At 32.5% G+C, this 11,794-nt stretch overlaps 1 protein-coding gene across 1 annotated transcript; it reads left to right on the forward strand.

The window, feature by feature from the left end:
- The first annotated feature begins 8,767 nt into the window (after positions 1-8,767).
- Positions 8,768-10,357, forward strand: LOC112526679 (hydroquinone glucosyltransferase-like). Its single transcript, XM_025137058.1, has one exon. It carries the CDS (start codon positions 8,768-8,770, stop codon positions 10,172-10,174), a length of 1,407 nt encoding a protein of 468 aa, XP_024992826.1. The 3' UTR covers positions 10,175-10,357.
- The last annotated feature ends 1,437 nt before the right edge of the window (positions 10,358-11,794 follow it).

Below are 11,794 nucleotides of genomic sequence, written 5' to 3' on the forward strand. Positions count from 1 at the left end.
TCTCTCCGACCTCCAATCTCCGGCCTCCGGTGAAATCGGTATCACAATATATCACAATGGGTATCACATTGTGTATCTTTGTTTTTTTTTTTTTTTTTTTTTTTTTTTTTTTTTTTTTTATCTTTTGGTTCCCAAGTTTCTTTCACTTTTATTTGATTTCTATGCTCCTGCCACATTATATTTCTGTTTTGATCTTTTGGTTCCTAAGTTTCTTTCACTTTTATCTTCTAGAAATGTGTTGACAAGAAGTGGGTGATTTGCAAAGTCACCAAAAATCATCTAGAAACAAACCAAATACAATATTTTATGGAGTCTAAGTTTGTATGATGACAAAAAGCACTTCATGTTTTCGAAATAAAAACCGACAATAAGATAAGATAACAATAATACCAGAAGTCAATTACATCACCATCCCAAACGTAACATCAAGTAATACAAAACCAAACATTTAAAACCGAACAAAAACCGAGTGATATTGACCACAGGACAAGTTTCCGTTGAATTGATGTCACCCATAAATTATGTCTGGCTCATTGAGATTCACGTGTTTTTCTAGAATTACTCAAAATACAGAGAACTAAAAGTCATGACTCATTGAGATTGTTCCACGAGCTTCCATTTTATCGTTAAAAGTATAAAGAAACTTTATATCAGTAGTTATTTTATAAACATAACAAGTATGGATTCAGTTTTTCTTGATAACAGATGGATGGTTTGAAGACATGACATGTGATGCACTTGTATGGTAACACATCCACCATGTACAGTACTTATGAAACATGACGATCTTCCTCCTCCACCCATACCTTATCTAAAAGATTTAAAAAACCGAGTTGGTTGTATGGAATTTCTGTTAATCATCTATTGGTGCAGATATATTAAGAAGTGTTCTGTAAACCCATCTTTTTTTTATAAATAAAATATGCATCATTAAATTTATAAACGTATCACGTATTTATTCGGTTTTTCTTGATAATAGATGGATGGTTTAAAAACATGACATGTGATGCACTTGTAAGGATGTCGACCATGTACATTACTTATGAAACAAGACGTTCTTTCTCCTCTGCATGCCCGTACATCATCTAGATTAAGATTTTAAAAGCTGAGGTGGTCGACGGATTTTTTCGTTGGAAATACCTAGTTTTCTAGTAGTGGCTGAAACATGTATTCACGAAAGGCGCGTCGTCAGAGTCCAACCTTCTTGTAATGAACTTATCTACCTAATAGAAAAATGGTTCATCCTAATACTAAAATTTCCCGAAATCTGTCGTAAGATATTGCACTATTTTTCTTACCAAACAGACAACTAAGTCGTAGGGGTGTTCAAAAAAACCGTTGGACCGTTCAAACCGGCCGAACCAAGTCAAACCGAACCGTTTTTGGCGGTTTGAGCGGTCTGGCAGTCCGGTCTGGTTTGGAAAATAGCAAAACCGGACGATCTGGTCCGGTCTGCGGTTTGAAACCTTTTTTTGGGCGGTTTGAACCAAACCGACTGCCAAATACATATATATATATACATATATATATATATATATTTATTTTAATATTAGCAAGCCCAACTTTTTTAACTTATTGTCTATGACCCAAATATATCCCGAAGCTTAGCATCTAAGATAATCAAAATCGACGACTAAAACCATTAAACCATTGAACATATCGACACATTTGAGATTGACGTTCTCCAAATTTGGAATCCCTGAAGAACTCCATCAATCTATTGATCTTTCTAATCCATGGTTTGATTTCGGCGCACATCATCAAAACATCAACCAAGTGATTCATCCAACTTAGATTTGGCTTCTATTTTGTTTGGTCAAGAACTCAAGACTCAAGAATTGAACCATTGAAGATTGTGAAGTCGTGGATTTTGTTACTCAATACTCACAGTAGAGTTGTAACTTTGTTAATTTGTTTGTTTTCTAATATGTTACATATTTATTTGTTTGTACTTTGGATTGCTTCGACTTTGTACTCAAGAGCTGCTTAATTATTACATTTATTTGTTTAGATATTTTGTTTTGTTAAAATGGATATTTAATCTAAAATTCTAAATTATATATGTTTTTTAAGTTTAATATTTAAAGTCCATTAAAGACCCAAACCGTCTAAACCGGTCAGACCATACCGTCTTTTCGTGGTCTGGTTTAACCGATCTGGACACTTGATGACAAACCGCTTGGTTTAAAAATTTTACTAACCGTCATTACGGTTTGGTTTGTAGTCTGAGAGATTAAATTGCCTAAACCGGACCACAAACACCCCTATGTAACACATTTTGGACTTTTGGATACCATAATTGAAAATGCTTTTTTTACATAAAGAAAGTTTATCCATTAGACTTTGTGATATGTATAAAAAGTAATGATATCCAAAAGTAGTTGATCAATCATATATATATATATAAAAGTGGGTAGTGGCAAAAGCAATCAAATAAGTTACCAAGTGGTATGTGGAGTTTGGCACTCATGACTTTTGTTTGTGTTAATGTTAAGTGGAAAACTCCAATTATTTCACCCTTTTCAAATCTCAAAAAGTAGACACTTAATAGTAAAGATGGATATTTGAATAAGTCCTCACAGGCTGGATTGAATCAAATCAGATAAAAAGTTAAAATTGGTTATCAACATCTTTTATCTAAGACAGACTGGAACATCAGTCGTCTTTCAAGCTGGATTTTTGAATCGTATCAGATAAAAACCCCTTTTGGTTTTAAACTAGTATTGATTTTGTTGTTTTCCCCACTTTAAAATGGATCAGACCAAACAAATGTGATCGGACTTCTTCAGATCGGATTAGACCAAAACCAAATTTTTTTGTGGTCGAAGATGAAGTGCCAGTTTGGGTTCTGTCTCTACCTATCAGATTCGGACAAATCCTAGTTTTGTTTTATATGTGATAAAACACATAAATACATTGAATCTTTAGTGGATTATTTCACCACAAGGGTTCATATTTGTTATATTCTCTTACTTTGAGATTGGTTTTCATGGGTTTATAACATTTGTTAACCATGAAAAATGTATTAACTATACAAACCATTTAGACCAATCACAATATATATATATATATAGAGAGAGAGAGAGAGAGAGAGAGACAGAGAGAGAGAGAGAGAGAGAGAGCTAAGATCATTTATCAACCATGAAAAAGGTATTAACTATACAAATCATTTAGACCAATCACAAGTCTTTGTTAGATTATGTTCTTCTATCACCATTTAGACCAATCACAAGTCTTTATTAGATTATGTTCTTCTATCACCATACAATCAATAATGAGGACACATTGGTAATGTTTTTTTTTATTAACTTCATATTCATTAATGGACAATTACAAAAAATCAATCTCATGATTATAGCTAAAATAATATGTTTAATATTTTTTTCTACATTATAAATGACTTGTTATTTTAATATGATAAAAAACTTAGATATTCTATCTTCAACATATATGTAGTCGCCAATGTTCATATGGTGTATATATCGTTCACATGTGTTCCAATGTGTTTATAAAACAGTATCTATATACGTCTAACATTTGGTCGATATGTGTTCACAAGCGAAACACTTTGATCATATATTATTGTGTTCACATGTGAAAGCCAATTACTTTAGTGTTCATAAGTTTTAATAGGTGCAAATAAGTGTTCATAAGTGTTCCCGTATGTTCATATGTGAAAGCCACAAACTAAGATTAGTTAATAAGTTACATATATGTTCATATGTATTCATAAGCGTTCATAATGCAACATGGATGATTCTACGAACTATAAAAGGAATGAGCAATTACCGATTTGTAACCATTTTGATATCCTTCATTTTTAATTAATTACAAATATGCCACAATTGATATCATTCATAAATTATAATAATCAAGAGTCAAAATTGGTTCACAAAGTTAACATCAATTATTGGGTTAACAAAAGAACTTGTCCATATGTATATATATATAGAGGGTGATTCAAATACTAACCCATTTTTTTGTGTTAACTCTACTAACCAACATCAACCAATCACATTCTTTCTTTACTTTATGTTCAAATGTAACTTATAAATTGAATACAAKGGTCATTTTGTAATTTGACCTTTATGTAACTCCCTATTAATTATTTGGGAGTTACAAATCTTCTAAGATCCATCTAATTGATCATGAGGTAATTCCGATGTTCACGGTGTTCATRGTGTTCATATCCATGTAATGTCCATGAACATTCACCGTGTTCATATAAATGTTCACCGTGTTCATGCGATGTTTTTACAAAAGTACCCTCTGAACCGTTGTTCATAAGCATCTCAATTAATATATTAATTAAATGATTATTTTTATAGTCTCATTTAATAAGGATCGTTTGATGAAAAAATGAACGATCAAGATCGGGTTAACATAGTTTGCACAATAGTTTTGGTTAGTATTTGAACCAGCCCCTATATATATAGATATATATATATATATTGTGTATATATATATTGTGTGTATATATGTTTCCTTTTAGAAAAAAACCACTAAAAATGGAAGACGAAAGAACTACGAAAAAAATAGATGAAAAACAAGATTAGTGTAAATTCTTCTTTGAACCTCCCTATTATATTATATGGGGCTAATTATGTGAGAACCAATGCATCATGTATTAGTTTACATGGTTTTTTCCATCTAAGACTAGAATTTAAGATATTGTATCTTGGGTCTCCCTTAACCGTTCAGTACCCTACTTTCATTCTGAACAATTACCAAACAATTATATTTCATTTTGCACTATATCATAAGAGTCTATTTATTACTCTAATCACTTAATTATTATATACCAAATTATTCAGCAACCGCCAAACACTACCTCATATTAAAATATTAACGTGTTTGAGGATGTTAATTTAGGTGAAACACTTCAAACAAAAAAGGTGTATACATAATCCCAATATTATATATATATATATATATATTGTTGGGATATATATATATATATATATATATATATATATAAAGAGAGAGAGAGAATAATAATTGACCTTTTGAATTATGAAACACCATTTTTGTTTGTCAAATTTCCAAAAACCCATCATGGTTTGTAGTAATTAGCAATTTCGTGAGCATAAAGGAAAGGATTGTTTACTTTTTAATAGTTTTATTAAGAGGTAGTTTCTGAATCGTTAAGAGATGAATTTTTGTTTGGCCAAAAAAAAGTCTGTCTTTTAATGGATTTAAAACCATCTGAATGATTTTGTATCATGAACATCCTTAACCATTCAACACCCTAATTTCATTATAAACAAATATCAAACAATTATAATTCATTTTGCACTATATTATGAGAGTCTCTTAATCATTATGACCACTTAATCATTTTGCACCAAGTCATTCAACAAAAAAAGTTAAAAAATTCCTTGAAATGAACAAAAAAAAGCTTAAATTTTTTCTCGATATCAACCAAAAAACCGAAAAAAAAACTCCTCATAAAAATAGAATTCCGTTAAAAAACGTATCAAACAAATTTTGAGGACATTTGATCCATTTAAAGGTGCACCGACTCGATAAAAATCCTGATCCATCACTATTTTTTTATTAACTTGGATATCCAACCCGCTATGCAAGCCGACTAATCTCAGAGCGACCACCTGCTTTGCAGATAGTCCGGAGTCACCGCATTTGAACCTCCGTGGTCACAAGGGGAATTTTTATTTCTTCTTGGATTTGAACATGAGACCTACTGTTACTTTTGACCTTTGGAGTCAAGCTCAAACCAATCAGACACCACCCTTATCAATAAGAACTTCTTAAATATTAATGCCAAAAAGTCGATACATTTTAGATTTACAATGAAATATCATTATATTATTAGAGGCATTAAAATAAACCATATAATACTTTTATCTCAAAATCAGTGTCTACATTAATATTTCTAGTTTGTCTTAAAATAAATGTCCATTTTTAAAATTAAAATATCTGGTTTCCTACTTTACCTCTAATTATAAGACAGAATAAATTTCTCTCTTAAGAATTAAATGTAATTTTATCATTTTTTTAATTAAAAAAAATGCAATAACTACATTTTTAAAATTATATATTTTTTATTATATGTTATAGAATAACTGAAAAAGAACAGTAATAGAATAAAAAAAAGAAATATGTAATTCTCATTAATCATAAGTTTTTTTTATAAGAATGAGTTATAAGTAAATAACTACGAGATATTTCACTTCTATTATAACTCTGCTATATTTTTATCTTAATATCTTTTAGACGATGACACACTTATCCTACAACATAGTAAACATTTATTTTAAAAACGGTTACAAACCTTAGCCCATTTCAATGACATGACACACCTAATTTAAACCTTAACATATTTAAATCATCAAGTACATGAAAATTCCAACCATAGAATTTTAATATTTAATTTTAATAATACATTTAAATCAATTTAATAAATATAATAATAAAATATAAAAATAACATTTATGATTTCTAGATGCAACGAACGTGTCAAGTACCGTTCACATGGTGCATTTATATGCTAACTTTTTGACGACGTCATGATTACATCTGACTTGACGTCACCAAATTTTTTTGAATTAATTTAAATTTAAATTGAAATTGAAATTTCTCACATTGGAATCTAAGATGGCCATGGCTTTCTCTATCTGTCTCTATATACGTTTTGTCTAATCCTCGATATTTTCTATGTATTTTTAATTAAAATATAATTCTTTTTTTTTGGGTCCCACATTATAATATATATATATATATATATGGACCTAATCAAATGAGAACTAATTAGTTTGTGGTAACTGTGAGAACCAATATTAACCACAAATCAATAGATAAATTAGGAAATTTATAATTTTGACAATTTTGAATTAAAATATTAATGCAAGGATATTTTTGTTATTTTAAAACTTTCCTCCCTCCTCTCTTCTCTCTCCGGCCACCGTCCTCCGGTGATACTACAATGGTATCACAATGCATCACATATGTGCTTGGGTATCACATTGATGTCGTTTGTGTGGTCGATCGAAGATGTAACACAGTGGTATCACTATGCATCTTATATATGATTAGGTATCACAATGTATCGATCTTTTATTTAATAGAGTCAATATTTTTAGGTATCACAGTGGTATCACCAGAGGACGGTGGCCGGAGGCCGGAGAACGGTGGCCGGAGAGAGAAGAGAGGAGAGATGAGAGTTTTAAAATACCAAAAATATCCTTGCATTAAGATTTTAATTTAAAATTACCAAATTTATAAATTTCCTAATTTATCTATTGATTTGAGGTTAATATTGGTTCTCACAGTTACCACAAACAACTCAGTTCTTCCCTTGAATAGGCCCATATATATATATATATATATATATATATATATATATATATATATCATATGTAAAACAAATAGGTACAATCATACATCATGTAATTAGGGGACTCTTTACTTAAATACTTATCCGGTAAGTGTTTATTTATAGAAGTCAATACTATAATTTATTTTGATGCATAAGATTTTAATACATCAAAACTTATCGAATGCAACAATATTTATCTGGGTAAGATTCATCATCTTCACTTACTAGATAAAGATAAGACTCTTCATCATTATCATTGCTCTTACCTGGTAAGATTCTTGACCCTTGTCGTGTTCATCAGATGATGAATTTTATCCGGTAAGTACTTACCAACTAAGCGTCTAGTAAACGGCCCTTTAAAGGTATAACGTAAGTCTTATATTGTCTGAGTTTGGATTTATGGTTATGGAGGTTTATCTGTGATCACTCGAGGTTACGGAGATTAGTCGGTAACTGGTTACCCAAAAAACGACCCTACTTCATTTAGGATTATATTTATCAGAATGTAAAGGGCTGTTTGTTAGAAGTTTCATGAGCTTAATATGACTCACTACTTTTTCAGTGAACTATACATGACTATTTTGTAGTAGCTTAATAATATAGAAAATAACTTGTTCAATAGGTTTTTAGGAGAGATTTATGCAAAATGTCAAGTTTTTTCAAAACCTACTGCTCCAAATTAAGACATGCATGCTCTTGCCATTTATGAAAGAAAACCCTCCCAAACAATTTTTTTTCTCAATTTACATACATAGATTAATTATCCACACAGACAACAAACAACTTTATTCATAAATGACTTAATGAAAAACCAACCAATTAAATAACCCATAAATCAAACAAATCTAGTATATTTTATTTGGAAGTGGGACAGAGTTTCTTGTCTCTTACATATGCTCAATTTAACAAAATTACACACCCCGGGTCTAAACTCAGTTCCTGTATTAATTATCAGTAGTTACAAGATTTACCAGTTACCATTCGATAACAACACAAAATAACAAAAAGATTTTTTTTATTAACCTAGATATCCAACCCGCTACGCGAGACGACTAATCCCAAGACGACCACCTGCTTTGCAGATAGTCCGGAGTTACCGCATTTGAACCTCCGTGGCCACAAGAGGATTTTTATTCTTTATTGGATTTGAACATGGGACCTCTAGATACTTTTGATCTTTGGAGCCAAACTCAAACTATTGTAGTTAACAAAAAGATTATTGTTATTTATAGTAATAATTTTGAAAAGTCTAAAGAGTCTCATATGGTATGTGGTTGGTCTCCTATGCTCACCTTTCTTCTTCTTACAAACACACCACCATCAAGACACACTCATATCAAAATGGCTATATATATCTCACCATCCATCTTCATTGACCTCTCAACTCTCTCTCTCTCTCTCTCTCTCTCTCTCTCTCTCTCTAGGTCTGTAATGGAAAGAACACCTCATATAGCCATTGTACCAAGTCCAGGGATGGGTCACTTGATCCCACTGGTTGAGTTTGCAAAGAGACTGCTCATCAACCACAACATCTCTGCAACTTTCATCATCCCAAATGATGGCCCTTTATCCATCTCTCAGAACGACTTTCTTGAATCACTCCCCAATGGCTTAAACCATCTGGTTCTTCCTCCTGTAAGCTTCGATGATCTCCCCCATGATGCTCGAATGGAAACCAGGATCAGTCTCATGGTCACTCGCTCTCTCCCTTCCCTTCGTGAAGCTTTCAAGCCCTTGGTTGCAGAAAAGAAAATGGTGGCGTTGTTCGTCGATCTTTTCGGCACGGATGCGTTCGATGTCGCGATCGAGTTTGGAGTTTCGCCTTACATCTTCTACCCCTCGACTGCCATGGCTTTGTCTTTGTTTCTTCATCTTCCCAAGCTTGATCAGATGGTTTCGGGTGAGTATAGGGAGTTGGCTGAACCGGTTCAGATCCCCGGCTGCATACCGATTCGCGGTCAAGACCTGTTCGACCCGATGCAAGATCGGAAGAACGACGCGTACAAATGGGCGCTTCATAATGCCAAGAGATATAGGATGGCTGAAGGGATAGCTGTGAATAGCTTCAAGGAGTTGGAGGGTGGAGCCCTGGAAGCGTTGCTGACGGAAGAGCCCGGTAAGCCGCCGGTTTATCCGGTCGGGCCGGTGATACAGACCGGTTCGAGTAGCGAGGTTAATGGGTCCGAGTGTTTGAGGTGGTTAGATGGTCAGCCATGTGGTTCGGTTTTGTATATATCTTTTGGGAGTGGTGGAACCCTTTCAAGTAACCAACTCAATGAGTTAGCCATGGGTTTGGAATTGAGTGAACAAAGGTTCTTATGGGTGGTTAGAAGTCCAAATGATCAACCAAATGCCACTTACTTTGACTCTCATGGCCACAAAGACCCTTTAGGATTTTTACCAAAAGGGTTTTTGGAAAGAACCAAAGGGAGCGGGCTTGTGGTTCCATCGTGGGCCCCACAAGCCCAGATCCTCGGCCACAGTTCAACAGGAGGGTTCCTGACCCACTGTGGATGGAACTCGATTCTCGAGACGGTAGTCCATGGCGTGCCAGTGATTGCTTGGCCGCTTTATGCCGAGCAAAAGATGAATGCGGTTTCTTTAACCGAGGGCATGAAACTGGCGCTGAGGCCGAAAACTGGGGAGAATGGGATCGTGGGTCGGGTGGAGATCGCGAGGGTCGTGAAGGGTTTGTTGGAAGGAGAAGAAGGGAAAGAAATTCGGAGTCGAGTTCGAGATATGAAAGATGCAGCCGCTAAGGTTCTGAGTAAAGACGGGTGTTCAACAAGAAACTTAGATCAATTGGCTTCCAAGTTGAAAAACAAGATTAGCAATTAAATTATCAAGCATTTAAAAATAATTATTTTAGTATTTTTTTTTTCTCTTTTGTAATAATTTATTTATTGTGAATTAAATTTGGTAAAATAAATTAAACCGAACAACGATGTTTTAATCAGAATGAAGGTCGGGATGATGAAATGCATGCATACTTGATCCTTACTTTAAAAAGTAGAACGGTTTATGTGAATAACGTGAATTTAATCTGGTGTACGTAATACAATAAAATTGGATTTACAGAATGTCAAAAATATCTACGTGTCTCAATAGACTACCTTACAGGAATTGAGTTTATAGAACCAAACAATAAAGTGTATGTTATCAAATGGTCTTTGGTCTAGCGGTATGTGAGCCTTTTGCCTTTACGTTCACCAAATGTGAGTTTATTTGTTCTATTTGTCGTATATAAACACTATATACTTAAAAGAAAAGTGTATGTTTTAACAAGATTTTTAGGACAATTTTAAAATAAAACGTCGTATTAACTATTTTGTAAACCATAACAAAATCGGATTTATAGGACACCACAAGTCTCTGAGGGGGTGTTTACCAACACTTACCCGGGTAAGTACATACCGGAAAAATTCAAAACTATCGATTATTTACCAGGTAGGATTTTAGTCCACCAAAACGGTATCGTATGCAACAACTAACCTGATAAGTGCTAAGACTTTCACTCCTTGCCTTCGCTCTTACCGGTAAGATTCTTGGTCCTTGCCATATTGATTCGGTAAGGTAATGTAATTGGTAAGCGCTTACCCAGATAAGCGTTTGGTAAACGGCCCCTAAGTGTCATGATAGCATACTTTACAAGACTTAAATTTATAACCAAACATACATATCTCCTAAATAAGAGCGTTGCAATTGGTTTATAAAACGTTTTTGGACGTATCAAATAGTTTTTTAGGACAATTTCAAACTATATTGCCATATTAATAAAATTTATACGTTAATATACATTTGAAAAAATGTATTGTAAACACAAGTGTCCTATAAAAACATGTTTACAGGACACTTATTATAAAATGTTTTATACAACACTTCTTAAAAATGTCATATAAAATATTTAATATGACACTTTATTTAAAAAATTATCAATTTAAATTTATTATAATATTTTTAAATAAAACGTTTATATTTTTATGTTAAATTATATGCGAATTAAATATATTATCCAATAATATCAATAAAAAAAGCTTTTTTAAATTAATTATTAATTAAAAAAAGGAAAAATAAAAAGCCAAATTGATAATCATGTGCATGCATTGAATCATAGGTAAATAGTCCAAAAACAATTTATTTTCATCATGGTCGTCTTCTTTTAACTTTTTCTCTTTAAAAACAGGAAAAAAACGAAAGTAAATTTATTATTATATAAAATGGGATCAGACAAAAGTCTAAGTCTACTTTGTAGCAATAAACACTATTAAGATAATTTACATTATTTTTGTTGTGAATGTTCGATTTTTTTTTATATATAATATTTTGTTGTGAAGTTTCAAGTGTAAAAATCATATCTTACGAAAACAGTCTTGTCTCATGTGAACTCAACATTATATATATAGATAGATAGATAGATAGATGGATAGATAGATAGAGAGAGGGGGGAGGTTAAGAGGG

The sequence above is a fragment of the Cynara cardunculus genome (genome assembly GCF_001531365.2).
Source record: "Cynara cardunculus var. scolymus isolate 2C chromosome LG 14, CcrdV1, whole genome shotgun sequence".
Taxonomy (NCBI): domain Eukaryota; kingdom Viridiplantae; phylum Streptophyta; class Magnoliopsida; order Asterales; family Asteraceae; genus Cynara; species Cynara cardunculus.